At 37.5% G+C, this 24,361-nt stretch overlaps 1 protein-coding gene across 6 annotated transcripts in view; it reads right to left on the bottom strand.

Moving 5' to 3' along the window:
* Window positions 1-24,361, bottom strand: part of EFR3A (EFR3 homolog A) — a 75,496-nt gene that overhangs the window by 44,207 nt on the left and 6,928 nt on the right. For 4 of the 6 annotated variants that reach the window (XM_058801177.1, XM_058801132.1, XM_058801168.1 and 1 more), the window contains exons 3-6: window positions 20,895-20,975; window positions 8,357-8,433; window positions 6,387-6,514; window positions 4,906-5,056 (exon numbers count right to left, since the gene is read on the bottom strand). In XM_058801177.1, coding sequence (XP_058657160.1) covers window positions 4,906-5,056; window positions 6,387-6,514; window positions 8,357-8,433; window positions 20,895-20,907 — 369 coding nt within the window. In that variant the 5' untranslated portion in view covers window positions 20,908-20,975. The remainder of the gene's footprint in view (window positions 1-4,905; window positions 5,057-6,386; window positions 6,515-8,356; window positions 8,434-20,894; window positions 20,976-24,361) is intronic. The other 2 variants (XM_058801152.1, XM_058801160.1) reach the window with 1 other exon arrangement.

Below are 24,361 nucleotides of genomic sequence, written 5' to 3'. Positions count from 1 at the left end.
AAGTTTTACCAGTACAAGCATCTTTTATATTTTATAATACAGAAGGTACAGAAAGGAACTTACATTGGCAGTATGTTATTTCCATTTATTTTGAAACCAAAAAAATTCAATCAGTATAAAAACATATAAATCTACCACAAAGTCAAGAAGAAACATATTATTTATTCAGAAGATACTTGTTCCAGACTGAGTAGAGAAATTTGGATTATATTACCAGGGAGAGAGAGAGAGACTGTGCAAGCCCTATGAGTAAATCCTATAATTTCTCAAGGACAAAATTTCTTCTATGCATTTATGCTGTTTTATCACTGTTATGTAGCAAATACATGAGGAGAAAAATCATAACTTTTAATGGGCCCTGGATGTCTTTAAAGAAGGTCAGTTTTATTCAAGAATAATCACCATGCATCATATTTGAGTTTGAGTCATGTTACTTAAAGTATCTCCCTGTAAGAATGCTAAGCTCGCCCTGAGAATTATTTTTTTCATATCTGAGCTCCCCAGTCTGTCTTCTCTTGTTTCAAACACAGTGCTGATACTGGCAGTTATCACCTTTCACAGGCCAAGGTACTGTATTTCATTATTATGAAACTGTCACACGGGAAGTCATGATCTCCTATAAATGTAATACTCTTCCAAACCACACAGCACAGCCTTAATGAGAAGTGTGAATGTTATGTGTGCACTACAACAAATAAATGCCAGAAGAACAAGCACTTCAATTTTCCTGAAGAGAAAAGCTTCAAACACTGGATACATTGACTTCACACTGGATACATTAACTTTACAAAGGCAGCATGAAAATGATCACAAGGTTCTCAGCAATGAAAACTGGTGATTTAGTTTATTTATTAATACCTGGGGTCACCTGACACTTTCAATTTTATCAGAATAGGATGGAAAATTTCACATTCTATTTTAGTTTGTGTCCCTTGGATAAAAATTCTCCTGACCACCACATGTACAGTTGTGTAACAAAATCAGCAATGGAATGTTGGCTTACAGGGTCACAGCAGTGTGGAACTGCAAAACCAGAGAGCACAAGTATGAGTGGGGGGAGCAATACTTAACTTTGAGTGACCCTAAAGCACTTAAATTCTAGCAGATGCAGGCACACAATTTCTAAGATAATTTAATAACTCACAAAATGAGAAAGAGTGCTGTGTGTTAATCTGTCTCCCTGAGATTTAAATCCTATTAAAAAGACAGAGGAGGCATGCTAGAAAAGGAATTGTTCCATTGTGTATTAAATCACTACCAGCATAAAATTCTGTACTGGTACATGGAATGAAAGAAGCATCTTGCAATAAGGGTAAATTTTCATTGCTTCTTCCAGATTAGCAAGCTGAGACAAGGCAAACAAGTAAATACCCTGCTGGGAATATGAATTCTGACATAGCTTAATTTCAAGTGTTGACATTTGATACTATTTTTACATACATATGCACTTAGTTCTGCCCAAACCAACTGCTTTTAAAAGCCAACACTAAAAATATGAAAGTCTTGTCTCAGCCACTGGTTGATCACTTTTCCACTTGGGAATCTGTCTGTCTTCCTTTAAAATACAAATGATGATACCCAGCAATAACAGCCACCTTCTCATGCACAGGAAGCTCAGCACTGTCACTGATGGGATCATTACTTCACTGCTCTGCAAAGAAACTGCTTTTATAAAAGGAAACACCTTATCAACTAAAGAAGCATTTGTGGTACATAATTAAAATGTGGTAATAATGGGTTCCACATATTATCTGTATTTTGTGCATGAAACCTCAATATGTTACTGACAAAATACAAAGACTTCACCTCATCAGCATTCCAAATTAGCTTAAAATATTTTTTTATTTAACTGAGTCTTGTAAATATACCTTAAGATGAAAGTTTATCATGTATCCAATTGTTCTTGACCAGCTGCTCACTAAAGAAATTTTCTGAACCTTCTTTAAAAACTTCAGAAATAGACATAAGCTGGATATAGACTAATAGATATAAATTGGATCTCTTATTCCAAAAAATTTTGACCACAAGGTGAAAGATTTTAAAGCTTGTCACTTCTATCCTAGTAAAAAACACAACAGACCAAAGCAATACGTTTAATCCTTTGCACTTGAGCAATGGAGATGCTTTACATGACACTCAGTTACTGAAATTCTGCAAGAAAATTAGAGAGAGAAATACAGTATTGTCATAAATTTCTAAGGAAAAGCTTATTGCAATCAGCCTTCAGATCCTTAACACATAAGCCAAGGAGATACCACTTTTTCCCACCACGTGTTTTCAGTTTCCTGACCAGCATATGCTATCCTAGCACATGGTTTATAAAAACATCTTCCATGCTAGAAAAAGCTATTTTGAACCTCACAGGCATTAGCAATTTGAAATTTGGTCTATATAAAAAAAATCTCAACACCTATTCATTATATCCACTATTGAATTTTACTGTTTTTAAGTATCTGCCTTATATAAATAGATTAACAATTATGCTATTAAAAAAAAACCAAACAAACAACTGCTGTAGGAAATAAATTAACATAATTTATAAATGCAACATATAAATGCAACAAATTAATTATACGTAACCTGAAGATCAGGCTTAAAAATGCATAAATAAAACCCAAACAATTATTTATCTAAAATAGCCATCTTCAGGTTTGCTTTTCAAAAACAAATTGACTTTTTATTATAAATTAAAAGAAATTTAAATTCCAGAAATAATTTAAGTTGACAAACATCTAAGTATAAGTTTTGGGTTTTTTTCCTGAAATACAGGGCACAAAGTAGAGTAAGTTCTGCACCCAAAACCAAATACCTGGAAGTCAGCAAACCACAGTGGAAGGCAGTGGGAGTTTCCAAATCTTTCCAAGCTTTTAAACCACCCAAAGATGTTCTGTACAGAGATTTTAACCTTTTAACCAATCACAGCTAAAACAAAATCTGTAAGGCTGAAAAAACCCTATAGCTCAACTAAAGAGGTTTGAATTTTACTTCAAAGACATCACTGCTTTTCTATATCAATGAAGTTTTGGGTAGAAAATAATCAAAATCTACTTAGAGCCACAATCATACTCCATATATTTTAAATGTAAGCAGACTATAAATTTGTAGGGGCCTTAAAGTGAGTTTCCTAAAAATACTATGTAAAATTTTCCAAAGGTTGCCTGACTTCTCACCAGTTAAAAACATTTACTTCATAAACAACCCATTCCTCTCTTGTAGACAATCCCAGTTCACACTCCAAAGTGGTTCATCAGCTTAAGCACATGAAGCATTATTCTGTCACCAGACCATCTCCCTTGCCTTTTGGTTTTTGTTTGCTTGCTTATTTCCTTCTGAAGGAGAGAAAAAAGGCTGAATATTGCGGTAAACTTTCTTTGTTAATGTAACAAAATCTATTTAAGAACACAGTAAGGCAGTGCCCTTGGTAACAGACAAGCTGTTACCCTTGTTCCTTCTAAGTCAATACAAATAGACTTGCATCCTTTGTCTTCATTAACTCTAGAAGGTACCTAGGGAAATGAACAGAGTTTGGCTAAAATAAGGTTTTGAAATGCTGTTGAAGAGCCATAAAAAATCTCTCTCCTCACATAGTTTCTCCTCTCATTTAGGGAAACCTTTTTTTTGTGAGTTTTATAGAAGACAAACACAAATTATCTCCTAATTCAGGAAGTCTCTAATCTCCTCTACTCATAAAAGACTTAGGAACCAACAGGAATATCAAACAGATTACCCTAAGTGAAGTCCTGCTCAGTAACATGCATTTTGAAGTGACACATGCCTTGTACATCAGAGTGGAGGTTGGCACTAACCAATGATTTTTAACTGGAAAGTGATGCACACCTTGTCTTTAGCAGCCTAGGAAACAAGTTCCAAAGTCATTTCCCTAAAAGGACTTGCCCAGGCATTATTATACAAACAAATCAAAAGAAGCAGGGTAGCCTGGCTCAATGATATTTAAATGAATAAGCAAAATTTTATATGTATAATGAGATACAGATATTGTTATCCTCAGTACAGCTGCCCTGCTAGTGGGGGAAAAAAGGACACTTCTACCCTACATTACAGCAAAACTCTCTTTATTTCACCATAACAAGAAATCCTACTCTGGGGTAACATCAGGTTACTGTGCCCTCCTGTCTTCCTGAGCTGCAACTCCATTTAATTTCATCAGCTGGGAACCAAACCCAAAAGCCCAACATCTTTACTGATTCCACAAAGAAATCCCCACTGGTAGCAATGGCAATCATTTACATGAAAAGCAAGTACTCTGTACTCATGTAAAAGCAATAACTCTAAGTGAAAACAGTCCACATCACAATCCTGGAATTTATGAGATTCTAATTTTACCAGCTGGAAAATACAGCAGTTAGAAGGCAAGTATTACAGAGCTATACCCTTGATTGCACCCATCACTCTAATTGGAAAACTGGATCTCTAAATCTTCATTTTGACATTTTTAGTTATGCCCTTCAAGCCTAGATCTGAATCCTGAAATATTTAAGCTGATAAGAGGGTGACACTGCAATACTCAAAGCTACTTTTCAGCTAAGAAGAATCTTTCTGTGTAGCTTAAGCTGCCAGAAAACAAAATTCTGTCTTACCTATATACTGGCTCCAGGAGGGCTGCTTAAAGACCCAAAACATGAACTCACAGCACAGCTTTCCTGTTCCTTCCAAAGTTATTTTTAGAGGGAATGAGCCCACACATCAAAAGAATTTGGGATGCTGCAGGGAAACAGTTTATCTGCCTCCAGCTGGTATCTGCTCTGGGTTTAGGCCCAAAGGATACACCCTGCTACAGACAGCATCTTCCAACTGATGTCAACTGGCAGACCCCTTAAGACTTCTCAAACTACTTTTCAAAGCAAAGATTTACTCTGATTTGATTTAGCATCTGAGCTTACTCACAGAATTGGTCCCAAGGACTTGCAGCTTTGGTTCGCCTGATTCCAGAAGCTTGGCCACCATATGAAGGAAACTTTCCACAAATGGTTTTATGCTTTGAGAATGGCAAGCCATTAGAAGTTGGTCCAGTGCCTCCATGGCAATTAAAACATAACTGAAAATTAATTAGAGAAACACATAAAGATGTATTGCATTTATCATTAACTCAATTAGTTCAACTTAGGATCTTACCACAAAAAAATAGAAAAGAAAGAATGGAAGATGTGTATTTCCCATTGCACAAAAATGACACTTGGAGCTGTTTTCTACATCCATATTCTCTCTCTTTTTTTCTTGTTTTGGGAGGAGATGGGGTTGTGTAGGAGGGAGGGAAGTATAGAATTGAGTGCTGGCCATTTCTCCTTTCTATAAAGTTAAATAACAGCTTTGGATGTCACGAAGGCCAAAAAATGGTGGTCTGTAATGGATGCTGATTTTCTTTAACAATTCCTGCCACTTCTTAGACTTAAAATATTACTCACTTAAATATTTGATTTAGCCAAAAGGGCTGAAAAGAAAGATAATGCTGTTTTCCTATATCCTGACTGACATTCAAAGGTGTTTTGGGCTTACATAGCCAGGTTTTGTCAGCAAGGGGCTGCAGGAGTGGTTTCTGTCAGAAACCAGGAGTTGTCCCCATGACACACACAGCCAGCTCCAAGACTTACCCCCAATTTCCCAAACCTGAGCTCCTCAAGGACACTGGAAGTGCCCACAGGTAATCAGATATCCACAGTGCAGAGCATGGAGGACCCCCAGCTGGAGCAGCTGTGCCTTGAAGGAATCTGCTGCCCACAGAAAGGCCCAGCTGGAACAGGCACAGGCCCCATGGAGAGCAGCCCCTGCAGGAGCTTTTCTGGCAGTATCTGTGATCCTATGCTGGAGCAGCCTGTTCCTGAAGGACTGCACCCTGAGCAAAGAAGCCATGCCAGAGCAGTTCCTAAAGCACTGCCTACAAGGACAGAGCCAAGACCAGAGCAGGGTAGCAGGAGACACAAGATGGTATGAGCTGACCACAGTCCCCAGCCCGAATCTGCACTGCTTGGTGGGGTGGAGGAAATGGACTTGGGAGTGAAGTTGAGCTTGGGAAGAAAGACAGCTGGAGGAAAGAGGGTTTTAAGCTCTGTTTTAATTTCTCATTATCCTACTCTGTCATTAATTGGCAATAATTAAATCAATCCTCCCCAAGTTAAGTCACTCAGTTCCATCACGGGGAAAAAGAGATCTCCCTGTCCTTATCTCAACCCATGAGCTTTCCATTTTATTTTCTTCTCCATCTGGCTGAGCAGGAGGACTGAGAGCAGCTGGATGGGAGCCTGGCAGTCAGACAAGGGTAACTGACCACAAAGAGACTGGGTCTGCCTTGCTTTCCAGACTTGATCAGAACAAACATGATGAAATTCCATGACTTGCTGGCATCTATTTTTAATGACTTCTCTCCTTACCCATAGCGATGTCTGGCCACATCCCTGGTCAGTCTCTCTGCCAGGTAAGCCCCAATTCGATCCAGCTTTTCTGGTGCAGAAACTGCATAGAAAGTCAGTTTCTCCATGTCAGCTTTAACAAGACCATCCTAGAAACAGAAATACAAAATAGAAAATTAAACAATTCATAGGAAATATAAAGCTTTCCAAGTGTTCTTCCTTTTTTTCTAGTTAATATTTAAAGATCAGAGCAATCAGAGCCTTACAGATGGAAATAAGCTACTGAAAAAACTCCAAAACTATTGAGCAAAACTGCCATAACCTTAAAAACCAGCAACATGAAACAACTAAAATATTTTTAAAGGAAATGAAGCAACTAGCTTGCTCCACCCTTTTTTTGTGAGGGAATGAGTATTCTAAGAGAAGGTCTGTAGTAAGATATGTGACCAGTTCTAAGACACACTTCTTTCCTAATAGCACAATGTAATTTTTTCCCTTCCCATCCCCCCACCAAGTATATTCAATGCATAATTTTGATAAAATACACAAGCAAGATTGTAGTTTAAATATTTAATATTGTAGTTTGAATGTTTTATTTTTTCTGTGTCATATCTTGAACAAGGCTGGCGCCCAGGCATCTGAGAGCTAATTGTCAGAGCAAGATCAAAGATTCAGATATTAGTTCCAACATGAACTATAACACAGATCTGCTCAGATGAGGTTATGATCATAATTATCAGGTAAACAGGATAAGACTTTTTGTCTTTTTTTTCCCCCTGGAAGTTCATAAACATTTCTTTTTCAAATAAATTACTTAAATCTTTTAAGACATTAATTATTGATTAATGAATTTTATCAAGCAAATCTTCTGATACTATACAGAAAGTGTGCAACTGAAGGGAAACATCATGAACTGGCCTGTGTCCTCCATTGACCCAATGAATACTAACCAAAGCAGAGGCTAAGAAGTGCCAACTCAGAGCCATTGAGTCAATTTATTAAATTAAAACACTACAGCTGTAGCATTTCCAGGTGTTTCTACATCTGTATCAAAAACTAGATTAGAACAAATAAACCTATAAACCCATACTGTTCCATGCATTCAATATATTGTATACACAGAAAAAATTTCCTTAAAAGCCACTATTATGCACTTACATAATACCTGGCACTGAGTAACATCATCATTTAAAAAAAAGCCAACATACTTTGTAAACATAAACCAAATATTACACAAATACTGATTGTGCTGCTTACTTCTACTATAACAAAAGATATAAAAATTTGGTAATACACTTAAAAAAACAGAGCAGCAGAAACATAAGCTCTTGATCAGTCTGAACTGTCAAATGATTATGTATAGACAAATGCATTCCTCCATGGTAAACAGAAGTTATTTATTTTCACAGAGAGTAAGAGTTAGGCTTTAATATAGCTCCAAGACTGTTACAGTGAAATGAAAAAATAAAATTGTAGATGAGTATCTGGAAAATTAAAAAAAAAACACACACACACACCAGAAAAACCTTTTTGGGTCACAACAGCCTACCAGGGCTATAAAAATGTTCACAGTCAGTAAGTCAAGAGTTAAACAATTAAAACCCTGTAAAAAACCAGAAAATGTTCACACCTGCCAGCACAAGAAAGCAATTGTCTGGGGTTCTAAAAAGTGATGAAGTTAAGTGCTACCTCTGCAGCAGAATACCTTGTTTAATGAAATCTCTTTTTCTCTGAGCAAAACAAACTAATTTTATTCTTCAGTGTGCATCCCTGCTTTGGAAATGGAATTAGACCAGATGATCTCCATGGATCCCTCTCCAGATAAATTATTCTACTAACCTATCTTAAAGCTATTAAGCGCTAAAGAAGAATTTATGATAAAATGTTAAAAAAGAAAAAGGAAAATTAAAAAAAAAAAACCTGCTAAATCACAAGGTATTATCACAGATTTTCAAGCATCAATCCCTTAAAATTTTAAAGGCATGACTCACTTTTGGATCTTCAGGAAAGATGTTGTCTACCAGGCGCTTGTAGCGAGGTCGCAGCGCAGCACAGCAGCAGCAAACTCCTGCGGAGAGATTTACCCAAGGGGATTTAGGATGCACTTCTAGGGACTCATTGAAGGGACAAGCTGACAAGCATGGAGGAAGAAGATAACACTGAATTCAGCTTGCTATCAGCAAGAAAGCAAAAACCAAGGGAATTGAAAGTAAGTACAAGTAAGTCAATAAGGGAAATGACTGGCACACTGGAATACACGAGAAAATGTGCAAGGATCTCGGGTACCAGAAATGCAGCTGCCATCCACACTTCAAAACATGCAGAAAAGTCAAGGCATTTTAAAATTGAGTCATATTAAAACCAAAGCTGCTTCATTTGCAGGTTTATCTTCACTATGAATGACTGTTTCAAAACACCCAAATGTGCATTATGTGCATTATTCTAAAAAAAAATAGAAAATAAAAATGAAATTTGTTTTAAAGGCACCCATATAAACCAATATAAACCATAATATACAAAACATGCTCTGCCTTTCTTGTCACTTATCCTTCCTTCTACCAGGCATCAGTGAAATGACAGTCACTTGAAGCAGAGAAATTAGATTTTTTGATCTCATTTCTACTCTACTACTAATCCATATAATCAGAACAATGCATGTAACTTCAATGTTATTAATTTTAAAAGTCATAGTGCCTGCTTTAAAAAGGTAACAAACCTGCAAAGCATTATTTGGTCCTTTTTCTAGCACTAAGAACTACTAGAACTTTGGAGTTAGGTTAAAACTCAGCACAAAAGAAAAAAAAAAAGAGTTTCTAGATATCTATTCTACTATTTATCAGGGTAGAATTCCTTGTTTTTAATGCAGATTCTGTCTTTCAAACTGCAACACCTGAAAGATTCAGAGCAGATAATACCTTACAAATGTCTTAGTAAAGATTTCCATTTACATACTCAAAAAATCTTTCAACACTGCTAAAAACAGTAAAGAATGCAAACAATAAAGGGTATCTTGGCAGAAACTTTTGATGATTACAATTCCTCTGCAAAAGCATCAAGACTTGTATTTCTTTACTTAAGATATTTAAGTAATCTCAGTAGTTTTTAACCACCCTTATCAGAACATATGGGAGGTTCATAACAAAGATTTCACCTACTGTGCTCAGTTTTAATTACAGGACTCTACAGGAGCAGACATTTTCCCTCAATTACATCTGCTTTCTGATACTATTGTCTCTTGAATAAAAAATGTATTCTGCTCATACTTTGGCAATTCTTGCCACTTATTTTATCACAGACAATTATTAAATATAGATCTATGATTTTAAAACTGTGCCTTAACTCAAAGTTCTTCCCAATGGACTTGAATTGCGCCCAGCTTATGAATTAAGCGTCCTGTACCACCAGTAACATCAACACTGACTCATTACTTCAATACACAATTATGAAAATAAAAAGCACTCAAGGAATAAACAACTGAAATATTGAGAATTTTTTTTTTTAATGGTACTTTGCAATACTGTCAAGTTCTTCATATCACTCCGGCCTGATGTCTTACTCATGGAGCTCTAACAAATGTAAAAATCAACATTTACATAAAAGCTGCAGGAATGAAGTAGATAAAATCAAAGTTCTTCAATATGCTGGAAAATGCAGGTATGAAAATAGGTTAAAATCCTACTTAAAATAGGAATAATCTAGACAGTTCTACAAAAATATTCTCTTGAGAGCAATGCTATGCAACATTTTAGAAGTAAGGAAAATCATAGTAAGAAAGCAGTACTGTATCAGTGTCTTGTATACCACTCCATATTGGGAAATTCAAGTAAGACCTTCAAAATCCACCAAACCCCACATATTATTGCTAAATATTTTTTCAGATAGGTATGCAACTCTGCAGCACTCTGTGGCTCAGTACTCTTTGTACTTGGTTTTCTACCTCATGGTTGACCATTAACTTTGGTCCATGGTAAACAGTATGTTTGACCAGTACGAAATATACCAAAATATTCTAACAATAACTGTAGCATGCAACTACCTAAAACATAAGAGAAGGAAAACAATCTAAAATATTGCAAGACAGGCAATCAAAATATTTTTTAGAATTATTTTCTGTCTCTTTAAGTGACAGAAGAAGAAAATCTTTGCAAAGAACTGCAATTTAAATCTTAAATTGGTGTTTCAAACCTGTGTTAATTACATAAATTTAACACAAAATCTGGATCCAGTTCCTTCTTTGAGATGGATAAAAAAGATCAGGTAACAGTACCAATTCATTCTGACGGCCTTACCACATGGTTTCACTTAATGGAAACATAATATTGCTCTTCTGAAATACTGCTCTCCGAATTTATAGAACATATTGAATTTTGAAACCAAAAAAAGGCCTAACAGTAAGTATGCAGAAGACTTGAAATTTCTTCCTCATCTTGGATTTTGGTAGCATCTTTACATTGCTATGTATTTAATTATAGAACTGTTTACATGGAAAAAACCCCCCATAAACTTGTCAAAAATTCTGTATCATCGAAGTATAAACTTAAAAAACTATGATGTTAATACCATCAAAAGAACTTCCTACATTAAACAGAACATTCAAGTATCAGAAAATGAGATTTAATCTGTCAAAGTTTTCAGCCTCCAAGCAGAGTACTGTCAGAAATAAAACTGACAAGCACTCCAAACAACACAGAAATGAATGACAACCTAAATCAAAAACCAGAATAGTTAACAGTCACGACACAGATTTTGTGGGAAAACTACTAATCATTGCTCAGTTATATCATTTTCATATAAGCATGAAAGGTTCAAAAAAATCGTAGGAATAGGTTTAAAGAATGTATGAATATTTAAAAAACAACAACAACCAAAAAAAAGACAACAGAACAAAAGCACCACAAGATCAAGTCAACAAACTACATTAAAAGTAACCCGTAAAACTTAGGAACATTTTACTACATAGACCAAAAAGATGAATCTTGTCAAAGATGGATAGAAGCTGAGCAACTGAAAATGGATTCTCTGCTTCTCGGATAGCAATTTAACACAGATAAAAATTTATTTGGATAAACACATTCATTTCACATAAACAGACTGTTTTGTAGGTCTATAGAACACAAATAAAAGAAAAAGCTGTTCGATTTTATGCAGGTTTATTGAGGAAAAATCTTATGGCAATTTCTTTTTAATGTCAGACAAAATTTACATTTTAATGGCCTCCCCCTTGCACACATCTTTACATCATTTTATGCAAGCAAATATAGAGGTTAAAGCAATATCTACCGAGAATTTTGCACTGTAATGTGAAAGTTAATGTATAAAGTTTAAAAAATATTGTTTGCTTCTCCAATAGTGAGATTTTTATCAAGTTCAAACATGCACATTCTCTTCTGCTAAAGAAGTCTGATAATCTGCATTTTTCATGTTAGAACTGTACACATTTACCAGCTGCACAGGTACTTCTTTTACACACATTTATTCTACACAAGAGCAGTAAGACACAGCCCCACCATCAGAAAATGGTAATTTCACCTACCCAAACACATACATGGCCTCGGCTGAAAAGCAGAATTATAATCATAGGCTTTTTCTTGCTCAACAGTTGGAACTTGCACATACTGCCTCATCCTGGCTATGGATTCACTCTGGGGGAATTGTCTCCTTTCCCAGAAATGTTCCCTCTCACACTCACACAGCTGCAGTTCCTTCCCACCAGGGCTCTGCAACACTGTAAGCTTATCTGATCAGCTCAGTGACATCTGCATAAAGGCTGCTAACACGTGAAAAACCTCAGGATCAAATTCTGGTAACAAGGCCAGGCACAGGAAAAGAGCAAAGAATAAAAGATATATTGTCAATGTGCGATTCACACACATTGCTCCAATGAAACTGCACAGACAGTTTCATTACTTCAACTCGCCTGGAACACACAGCTCATTATTTCTCTGACTAGAAGTAAAAAATCCATGTAGTTTCAGGTAAAACTATCCTCAGACAGCTGTCACATATCACTGTAGAGTGATAAATATTTTAGCAAAACCTACTCACTTGGTCTTCCTAGAGAACAGATACAGAGTAATGTATTTAAGGCAGACTACTGACCAAAAAGACTTTCTTAAACAGAAAGGTTTACATCTAAGATTAAAGAAACAATCTAAAAATAATGAAATTAACATTATCTCTACTAACACTTCCAAGCAAGGATTACAGAATTTAAATCATTAACATGATTATGATCCAGCAGGTAGAAAATCAATTTTCAGTTAAGCAATTCTAAAGTTACTTTCCAGCTTCCCATTCATTCTCAGCATTTTATTGTTTCACTTCCTACATTACATCCACTTGGGATACACAAATAAAGGATTTGCATAAGGACATTTTTATAAACCCTGGAAATTATAAGTACTGCTTTTAATAAAAACACAGCTAATAATTTCCACTACATAAAAATTCCATACCCTTTCAATGTTTAAAAGATGACTGCTAATAAACTCAGAGAAAACACTGAGCTGCACAGAAAGTGTCTCCACACAGTTTACTACAGGAAATCCTATGTTGTAAATTAGAAAAATCACATTACAATAAAGCTGTATTTCAAAATAGTCTGCCTGAATATTTGTGCTGTATCTTAGTCATACAAAATTACAGGAAAACAAAAGTTTCATAAAAGATAAAAGACTAAGTTCTGCCAGCTGAGTTTAAAACTGCCACATTTGCTTCTATCAAAACCTAGGAAAAGAAATAATCTGTTTTATCTAATGCTGGAATTTCTTCCATAGTTTGCCATGTTGTCGAATATTGTTGTCAACTGTTTACAGAGCATTAATAACCTGAAACAAGATTTCATGTTCTCTCCCTGAATATTTTTATTATCTCCCAAGCTTGGATGTGGTCATTCCTAACTTGCAATTGTCCAAGTTTTTTTTAAAAAATCATATTTTATCAAAAATGGTGCAATTAACATAGAAGTTTCACTCTACAGAGAAATGCATGTTTTGCTAATATCAAGCAACACAGCAGTATTAGAATTATATTTGGTTGTTCAATGTACTTAAATATAACTATGTAAAAATTTGACTGTAATACATTTAACTTTCATTTTACTATTTTTTCTGTATCTGAGATGAGAAATATAAATAAAATAAATTTCTTTCAAATATCCTGATGAAAGTGCATAAAATAACACTTTAACCATAACCACTTACGATACTGGGTTATTTCTGAACTGTTAATACCAGTTGATGCATTTAATTCAGAACTAAAATGACTTTCAAGGGTACTCTCATTCCACTATAAAAAAGAGATCAGACATTTTATAACAAGGAAATTATTCCAGCCATATAAGGGAGTTAATTAAAAATATTCTTCAACCTGCTATAAAAAGAGCAGCTGCTGTAAGGACACAGGGCTCAGCCACTGCAATGTCCCTGGAATGCACTCCCAGAGGGCACAGGGGGCTCATCACTCAGAGAGGAAGAAGAGGATGAAGCCTCATTCCCCAGAGGAGCCTCTCGTCCCCTCACCCAAAGCCAGCTGACTCCTCAGGGCCTGGTTCCCAGACTCTCTCCACCAGAATGCACCCAAGAAAATGTCCAAAATGCAGATGAAATTTTTGTCTTGAGAACAGGATATTCCTCTTGTGATGTGAACTTTTGGTCTCCATGACAGCAAACCAGCAGTAACACCTAATGAGGAAGATTCCACCCATACCTGGGTTTGACTATTTTACATTTATTTTTTAAAATATTTTGGTGCTCAGTTTATTTGAAACAAATGAAAACTACACCCAAAAAAAACCAGCTTTCTCCTTAAAATTTATCATAGTAAGCTAAAAAGTTCAAGTTAATTCTGGTGTAATATGACTTCAAGAGTTCTTCTAAACTGGAATCATATAATCATTAAGGTTGGAAAAAGACTTCTAAGATTATGGAATTCAACCATCAATGAACCAACACCATGTTCACCATTAAACCATGTCCTATATCCACATGTTCTTTGAACACCTCCAGGGATGGTGACTCCACCACTCCCCTGGGCAGCCCATCCCAGTGCCTGACCACCTTTTCTGTGAAGATTCCTTTCTTAATATCCAATCTAAACCTCCCCTGGCACAACTTGAGGCCATTTCCTCTTGTCCTGTCTCTTGCTTCCTGGGAGAAGAGACCAAGCCCCACCGGAGCACAGCCTCCTTCCAGGCAGCTGTAGAGAGGGATAAGGTTCTCTCTGAGCCTCCTTTTCTCCAGGCTGAGCACCCCCAGCTCCCTCAGCTGCTCCTCACACTCGTGCTCCAGTCCCTTCCCCAGCTCTGCTGTTCTCTGGACCCTCTCCAGCTCCTCGATCTGTTTCCTGCAGTGAGGGGCCCAGAACTGAGCACGGGATTTGAGGTGTGGCCTCAGCAGTGCTGAGTACAGAGGGAGAGTCCCTGCCCTGGTCCTTCTGGGGACACTGTGGCTGAGAGAGGCCAGCTGCCACTGACCTTCCTGGGCACCTGGGCTCACCCTGGCCCATGTTCAGCCACTACTGACCAACACCCCCAGTCCTTTTCTGACAGCTTTCCAGCCACTCTTCTCCAAACCCATAGCACTGTGTGCTGCAATTAGCATGGAGAGATGCACATTTAGCTATGGTAAAAAGCATGTAAAAATAATTTGAATGTAAACTTTTTATGAAGCAAGAAATGATAATGCACATGAAGTTACTAAAAAGAAGTAGAAAAAACCCCAAGCTAGTCAAATAATGCTCACCACCAAGCTTCTTCAATGAAGTATTCTTTCCAGAGCCAGTAGCAATTAGAACAAGTCCCCAGGAAGATATTCTTTTTGGGATAGTGTATTTTGCAGACCTCTAATGCATTAAAAGAAAGTTTTCCATTACATCAGGTTCTCCAGTTGCATTCCTTAAGTTCTACCACTGCCAGTGTTTCCATAGTACCTCTCCTTTCCCCCACTTTTGCTGGTTTCACACAGTAACTTTGCTTTATTTGCTCATTTCTGCTCTCCTCAAGACAACCTCTTCCTTTCCTGCTTTGAGATAGTACTGTCACTCTCTATTTTTAATGCAGCACTAAAATTACCTAAAACTAATCTGGTTCCAGTGGAAGAAGCTCTATGATACGAGTTTTGCTTCTTAATTCCTGTCCTTATATTCCTACTAAGCTGGCCAATGTCATTTATTTCTCTGACTTCTATCACTGCAGCAATACAAAAAAGAGACTTCAGGAGACAAGAAAGACACATTTACATAAATCTCCCTGACCCCTCTTCCTCACAGCTGGCACTGATAATCTGTTCAGGGGAAAAAATGAACAGGCAAAGTCCAGCTTTCATTCCTGCCTTCAGGATTTAGTTTGCAGTTGGGAAATGAGTTCTAGGTGATAAATCCAGTGAACAGAATAAAACACAGAGTTTTTGTTTCATCGTACCTTTATTTCTAAACAAATACTGATTTCATAACAAGGTGTTTCATAAATCAGTGAAAAATGGGAAGTAAATAAATGAATGGACTAAAGGAAACAGAGAGTGGAAGAGAGGCTCACAGTGCTGTGTGTGCTCTCTGAAGAACATGAACTGCTTTTGTTCCTCCATCCAGGCAAAGAGCAGAGCATGGAGCAGACTCCTGACACTGCCAAAACACCCACTGAGCACATCCAGTAACACCCTGAGCCAGGAGGACATTCTTTACCTGCTATTAAATTCTGAATAAAAGAAGTAAAGAAGGAGAGGCATTATCACAGTGCCCTTGTTCTACTCCTGCTACTTAACCCACCTATCTGCTTGTCCAAATGCCTGGCTCCTCCCAGCATCCATGGGTACCAGGGAATGGAAAATCCCCAGCACAGTGACGATTCTGGCATAAAGCAGCCTCTGAGCTGCAGACAATTCTGCTCAAAGCCCGCTTTTACTGTGGCCCCAAGCTATTCTCTTACCCAGATGAGTCATTTTCAGAATGCTGCATCCTTGAACACTTGCCAGGCGCAGAAGAGAGTTGCAGGTGACAGAGAAGAGCACTGTAAATGTCATGTGTGCTCAAAGGCCAAGCCACCTAATTCACTAAACACTCCACTGAGAAGAGGGGCTGCCACACCTGCACCTCTCCTACCACTTTGTTCCCTTTTTGTGGCAGGTTAGGGAGAAACAAGGCCAGAAGAGGCTGGTGCACCTCTGGATTGAGACAGACACTGAAGGAGAGGAAAGACTCTGCACAAGGCATGGTTGAAAGGTAACAGGCCAAGCAGCAACACTCAGCTTATCTCCCGGGTGGCCAGAGGTGAGTAAGAAGCAGCTCTAGAGGGTTGCCAGGGGTACACCTATTCCAAAAGGGTCACTGTCTGCCTCAGGAGCCTTCAAACCATAGTTCTGATCAGCAGGTTGGCCAACTACTGGTAAGAATATATAAACTTGTTTAAAAGGCTCAGTACTTTGGACTAAGTCCAGGCTACAGAAAGCCTCCAGATGCTTGAGCTGGTCAGACCTTATCTTCTCAGCTCCAACCCCAGGCAGCACAGCAGACAGGGACTTTCTTTGTGCCTTCCTGCCCATGCCCAGTTAGTCTTAAAATTTCTGGTCTAGATGTTCCACAATTCCCCTTCCATTGCATCTCCTCATACTACTGGACACAGCAAGGAAAAGAGTTGTCTTTTCCAGCAAGGAAAAGAGTTATTTTAACACTTGCTGCTGACTTCTGTTTTGCTACAGGAACTCATGTAGATTAAGATACTGCCTTTAAATGAACACCCCTTTGTATACCTGAGGATGAGAGGGGAATCAATGGGAAGCTAGACAAGAGCACAGAGCTAGGAGTTACAATTAACTGAACCTTTAAGTTCTCAAGCTTAGGGCAGCAGCACATAGGGATTACTTGGCATCTCAGAACACAGTCACTGAAACACCATGAACAGTTCTGTTTTTCAGAAGCTGTTTTCATTCCAAGGTCAGCATCCCAAGAGTAACTAGAATAGCTCCTGACACATAGGAAAATTGCCAAGATGTCTAAAGTTTTATCTTCTTGGTCAACTGAAATCTGCATTACAGAGTAGCGTCTTCTGCTTTGAAAGCTGTTGTTTCCCTACACCAAGAAACTGATGGAAAAGTGTCAAACACTCTCTACTTTGAGAATTTTATGAAGATTTTGTCAATACTACACGTCTTTATTATTTAAAGAGAGCTGTAAGGATGGCACCGATAAACTACCACCTGCCCTACAGATGACAGGGCAGATGAACAAGCCACTTCAAACCAATGAGCAACTGGTCAGCAAGTGCCCACCAGGGTTTCAAGTCTTCTTAGAAGGAAAGCACCTGAAGCTTTGGCATTGAAAAACCTGAACGTAAAGCCACATGAAAAATTTTTCCATTTTCTTAAAAGGATGCAGTTTGCTTTCTTAATCCAATCCACAGGGAAGGAATACAGCTGTAGTGGTAAGAACTCCCAGAACCTTATGCTGCTGCCCATCTTTTTCCTTAGAAAAATGGATGCTCAGAACCATTGTGTCACCTCCTCACTGCAGCAGGTGGGCTGGGAGGATTTAATTCTCCACTCCTGCCCAGTGGTGCCTGGCAGCTCACCTGCCCAAACCCCAGGGCTGAGACAGACCAGGGGAGCAGGTACCACACTGCCACTTGAAAAGCAAGGCACGAGAGGGCTTTTGGAGTGAAACATGGATGAATGTCATGATTAAAAGTCCTGATGATGAGGAAGCAAAAGTTTACAGGCCTTCTCTCTGGAACCCTCAAAGCTAATAGAGAAGATAAGCTTAGCTCAGGAAACTAGATTTTAACTAGTTCAACATCAAGCACTGACCTGTTTATAGGACACATAAGAGTGTTGTTCTATAGATGCTTTCTTCTATTAAAACATCCCAAATACCAATATAAGCATGACCAGAGCTTCAAAAACAAGTTTTACCTTCATTTGAGCAAAGCCAGCTACAGGCTTCAATAAATTTGCACAGATTTTGAAAAACATTTCCTAATTAAAAGAAAAATGCTCTGTTCACAAGTAGTTCAAGACCACATTACACGTTTTATTTCCTGCACGCACATACAATGTACACAGAAAGTAACATAAGAGTGGATGAAAGTATTTCTGTGAATCTAGAACCCTACTGTGATATTCAGCTGAGAAAACAGTGAAGCAATTCCACTGAGGCACATACACAGAGCTCAAAACACAACAAAGCATCTGTTCCTGTTCAGTAACAAAAGTCTTTAAATTGTATTGACATTAATGAAAAATAAAATGCTAAACAAAAATGTTGTAATGTTACTTTGAAAACAGTCACAGAGGATACTTTGGCTTCAGAATTAAAAATCTTGTTTAAATATCACCAATCTTCAATTAAGTGCTCTGCTTGTGTCTATTTCTAACTGGTTAACTTTCCCAGAAAGCATTTACAAAATGAGATATTGCAACTTGGACTTGGAAACATAAGTGTTTCCATTAAAAGAAAAAGAACATTAAAAGAATATGGAATCAAAAATTTGAAAAAAGATCTCTTTACATATTATCAAGAACAGGTCCTTGGAGCTGCCAATACACTCCAGTTTTCATGTCTTCCCTTCTCTGCAAACAGTTTTACCTTGTTCATCCTGCCCTCAAGAAGAGCAGCTTTTGAACATTCCAGCAAACAGAAGTATATGCAACCCAGTTTTAAACATAGACATGAAAGACATTCAGTTTCACTGAAAAAACCCTTCTAGATCAATATGAATTATAAAATATTCTCATGGTCGTTATCTTTCCCATTAGCTCTAAAGAGTACTTCATCTTGAGTCCAGGTTTCCCCAAGAACTGAAATGCAGCTCTTCTCCCAGGCAGTGCGATAGAAGGGTGGAACATATCCCCATCTAGAACCACATACCCCAGCTGGTGAAAAAGCAATTTCTCCCTTCCTGATGTCTAATCAGTTAGAGAGGAACAGACACAGTGATTTGCTCTTCTGGGCACCTTCAGTACCTAAAGACTGCAAGTCCCTTTTCCACCACAACTTCTGTTTCCCACCAGACTGACCTGGCCAGTCTAGAAGATGGTCAGTGGAGGAGACAGCTTTGCATCTAGACACAAAGAAGTCATTTTAATAATACATCTTATGTCTAATAAATACATCTTGTTAAGCAGTAAATCTTGAGTGCCTCAGCTTTCTGTAGAAATCAGACAGGACATCTGTGGGCAGACAGGTTTTCACTGGTTTCTGTAGCAATCCAGCAGTTCTTGCCCACAACCAGCACTTCTAACCACACTGCAGTTCCAACATCAGACTCAATTTGCACAAATTATGTTTTGTCAGTTCTGAGGAACTTCAAGCTCATGTCTAAACCAATGTCAGTAATAGATCACAAACTCATTTAATAGAAAAACCACAAGCACCTAGAAACTCTTGAAAACAGCCTGCACTCCATTTATTATGAGACAAGAGAACTCTGCCAGCTCAATCATGTCAGACACAGATCAATTATAACTATTCATATTTTATTACATATGAAGTTCACAAATAGGGTATCATCATCCTAAAGTCCTTTCCCAATCATTACACAGTTACATCCTAGTTTAACAAACACAGGGATTTTTTTTAATACATGAATTATCGGGTATTTGTTAGTGCACTTGTAACAAAATATCCATGAAGCTTTATCTTCACCGATTTCCTTATGCATTAGCAGCTTTACAAAAGAATCAGGAAGGAGCACTGATTTAGCATAATCATACAGCTTAGTGTTAGATTGGAATTCCTTTCTCATTCTCTTGCTAAGGAATGACTAAGCATTCTCAAAGCACAATTAAAGACTCAGGATGCCCATTTCCAGCCAAAGTACAGACTGTTATCAACAAATACCATAACAGGTCCAAGTACAATTTAGAATCACAACTGTGCTCTTGAAAACTGAAAGGACTGAGACCTTCAACAGACCTCGAGCAGGACACAAGTTACACAAGCACCAATCATTTTTGAAGTTTTGGGATCTACAAGTTGTTACACTAGGAATCATAGAATTGTAGAATATTCTGACTCCAAAGGTTTGCAACAAAGATCAAATCCAACTCCTGGCCCTGCACAGGACAGCCCCAGGAATCACACTGTGTGCCTCAGAGCATTGTCCAAATGCTTCCTGAACTCTCAGAAGACCTGGAAGAGTTTCACTCATCTACCTACCCCACCCTCTTATTAATTTATATCTAATTCTTGCATGAGTTAATCTTGAATAATGTAGCTTCCTAGAAATGAAATAGCATTCTTTGAAAGCCAAAAGTGGTATACACAGCTGATTTTTAATCTTCAGCAATCCGCAAGGAACATGATTCCCTAGAGAGCTACTGAGGTTCATAAAGGCCAACAGTGGGAAAGGAAGTCCATTAATCAAGGAAAGGGAAAGCCAAAAGACTTTCAAAAGGAGCTCACCCTGGCATTTCCAGAGACATGCATTTAATCACATAATGGAAATCTTACCCCACTCCCCAAAAATCAATTCTGCTTTGTTGCCATGCACAAAAAGTAAAATAGGACACTTGCATGCACAATCGGCATGAGCCTTCTTACCCTTTCTTCCCATGATTCAGAAATCAATAGCAAACAAGGCTGCACATGAAGATTAATCGACTGCTAGCTGCAAAGCCATTTCTGTAAATAACAACGACAGCCGTATTTTAATAAAGCCCCAGAAAGTTACTAAGCTACATTTTAATATTTGGGGAAATGTCCACATACAGTTTGAAAGCACACAAAGGCTGTGATGAGCACTGAATGAAGCTCATCTCTAAAGAATTTCATTTTTTATTTTAGATGCCCAGATTGTGCATACAGAAGTAACAACAACTGAAAAAATTATTTCTTCATGTTTTAACAAGGAATGGATGCAACACCATTGTTCATTTCTTGGCTACAATAAAGTGTGTTCCAAATGGAAGAAATGGAAGGATGAATGATGATAATGATATCACTCATCATGTCTTGTCTTAATATGAGTGGTTTTGACTCTCTATGGAACTGCTCCTCAACATTAACTTTCCACAATGGGGCTAGAATGATGTGTACATAGAAATGACAGCTAACAGAAAACAACAAAAGGAACACTTGCTCCAAATCAACAAGTCTTAAAGAAATCCATGAGTATTCATTAAATAAGGAAGCACCAATTCGGTGGCACACAAAGTTGTTTAGGGTACCATGAGTTAAATAAACAGATGCACAAAGAGCTACAGTCTTCCAGCTGCAAGTTCCCGTTTTGTTTATCTTAGCTAAATCAAGCATACATTTGGAGAAGTTACTACTTTTTCTTTTCAATGCAGTCACCTAAAAATCAGCTGAAAAAAGCCCTGTAGCTGTTTTCGTATTGAAAGCAATTCTTGCATATTAGCATGCAAAGAATCTATTATATATTCTGCAACCATAGCATTATAATAGTTACAGACATCCTGAAACAGTTATTTCCCTTTTCTGGCCTAGTCCTAGCAAGTGGCAGACTGCCAAAGGAAGCCCAAGCCCATGGCCTTCCCCTGGCTGCTGTTTTCCAAGTTCCTGTGCTCCCTTAGGTTAGTAGTTGAAAAGGACATGATACAGGGCCACCGATGTGTCACATCCTAAAAATACCAGATTCAAGCAGCAAACAAAAATGTCAGATACCCCCTGATATAACTCTTCTGTAATAGCTGAAATATGAAAATGTTACAGAATGATAACCTATGTAACACTGTTTTAAGTAGTCAATAATGCTGTCATAAAATTAAGAGGGTTTCTCCTGCCTAAAAAATAAACTAAGAAATGGCAAAAAGTGTTTTATTAAGTAGCAGGTCCCACTGTAAAGTCTGAAGGCTACACAAGAAACATATTCCAGATGAGGAAAAAAGTAAAATGATGGAAAGAGTGGAGACAGTAATTAATGGGAACTTTGGCTTGATTTTCACTAAAAACATTAGAAAGCTTAGTCCTTGAAATATTTTTACTGACACATTTAGGAACACATCTCCAGTTACTGTATTCCAGAGTTTTATTTCACAGGGTGATAAATCTTCCCTTCCCATTACCAATCTTGTTAATATCTACTTATTATATATACACAAAAACTAGAATCATAAAACACAAATAAATTACATTCCCAAAATTGCTGGGAGAGGAGAAACCAAAATGAGGAAGTTATCTGCCTCTTAAAATGTATTAAAAATGTTAAATGCCAGTTAAGAATTCACTCATTTCAAATTCCATTTCAAGTGCTGTTTTCCCTCCTACACTTGGCAAGGAAACTCTATGCACATAGAAAATTATAATTTTTAAAGTCTGATGGGTATTTTTGGGTTTGAGGGAGGAGTGGGTCATTTATTTGTTTAAAGACCATGAAGTAACACAAGGAAAGAAGTAGCATGCATGAACACAGAAACTGACAGGCACTACTCAGTTGTTCCATTTGTGTTTGTTTTCACCTTGCACAAAGCAGGGAAGCCCCCAGCACCCTCCACCTCTGTCAGAGGAGCTGCCTCTGCACAGACAAGGGGCAAAAAGCCACACGGTGTTTGGGAGGCCAAGGAAATAAAATATTATGTACTTTATTGAGCATGCTTGGAGCCATTGTGAAGTCACCAAAACTGCCTCTTCACTGCAACCAAGAACAGGCCAAATCATGGAATATTTTCTACATAACTAATATATGTACCTCTTAAATCAGAATGGTCCCTTTCCAACTGACAAATATCTGACAGAAGAGCGTGGGAGGTGTATATATTACTACATTTCACAGCCATAAATCAAAGGAAGAATGTGGGAACATTACATTTGGCAAAATCCTCATTTTTATTTATTTCTTCTCTTAATTTATATGTTAGAGTCAATCGTAAGGACCTGCCAATCAGTAAAAAACAATTTAACTTACAATTATTATTAACAAAACCTTGAAAACCAAAGATATAGTTATGCTAATGGCATAAGCCAAAGGAGAAAAGAACAAGCTAAGAAAAAGTTTAAAAAATTCAAACACAGAGCTACCACAGTAAAATATATTTTCATAGTCAACAGGTACTCTCACCTGTGTCACATATAATTCTTCCAGTTCAAGAGATTTCATTTTAGTATAAAAGCTGCCTTTTCAGTTAAACATTTCACTGAAGTCAGGGAATACATGCAGTAAGTAGGTCAGCTGTTTCTAGAAAAGAAAAACCTCACTCTCTAACAAGCTGTGTTTCAAACATCTGATTAAGTGTGAATATCTAGAACATAATGTTCAAAAAGAGAGTCTTCAACAAATATTTTGGTATGACTTAGCTAATGCTTTCTCTCCTTAGCAGAAGCATTTTCAGTCCAAATGCAGCCAATAAAAAAAACCTACCAAAACCACCCATGTTCCATAACAGAAGTATGTTAAATTAAATTATCTGCACAAATTACTCAACAGGGAAACTCAAGAGCACAAGAAGCAAGTGAGAAACACATACTGCCTCTTGCAGAGGCTATCTAGTTACATATTTTTTGGTTTCACTTTTAAATAAAAGCACTATTTAACCTTTTACTCCACAGTTTTTTTGTGATAAAGCACACCTTAAACGGTTACTAAAACACCTGTGGTTCAAACCTACTCCTACTGTACTCAATCAGAAATGAGAAAACACATTTGCTTCCTCAACATTTCAGAATTTGCATTTCAGCTTCAGCTGAAGACACCATCCATATCTGAAACCATTTGTATCAATATCCATTCTACTTGCACAAGAAAAACTTGTAATAAAGTTAAACATAAAAAGTGCAGGGAAAAGCTACACCTTGGCAAGGTTGATCCAAGTGCTGCAGCAATGCCAGAGCACCTCACCTCCACTGCAGATGTCAACACAAATGCCATGTCATGGCTGGGCAAAGCCAAGCACTTTCACTTCTCAAGGTAAGGAGAGCAGACTGAACATTTTCTATTTGGGCTATTACAACTGCATTGAGACTAAAATCTTAACATTTTTTAGGACTTAATGCAGCACTAAATCCCCACATTCCTAAGTGGGACTGCTAAGCAGAAACATCAATAGAAAATG

Source organism: Ammospiza caudacuta, chromosome 1 (assembly GCF_027887145.1).
Source record: "Ammospiza caudacuta isolate bAmmCau1 chromosome 1, bAmmCau1.pri, whole genome shotgun sequence".
Classification (NCBI taxonomy): Eukaryota; Metazoa; Chordata; class Aves; order Passeriformes; family Passerellidae; genus Ammospiza; species Ammospiza caudacuta.
Note: the sequence above shows the minus strand (reverse complement) of the source record. Positions and strands in the feature narration are given on the sequence as shown.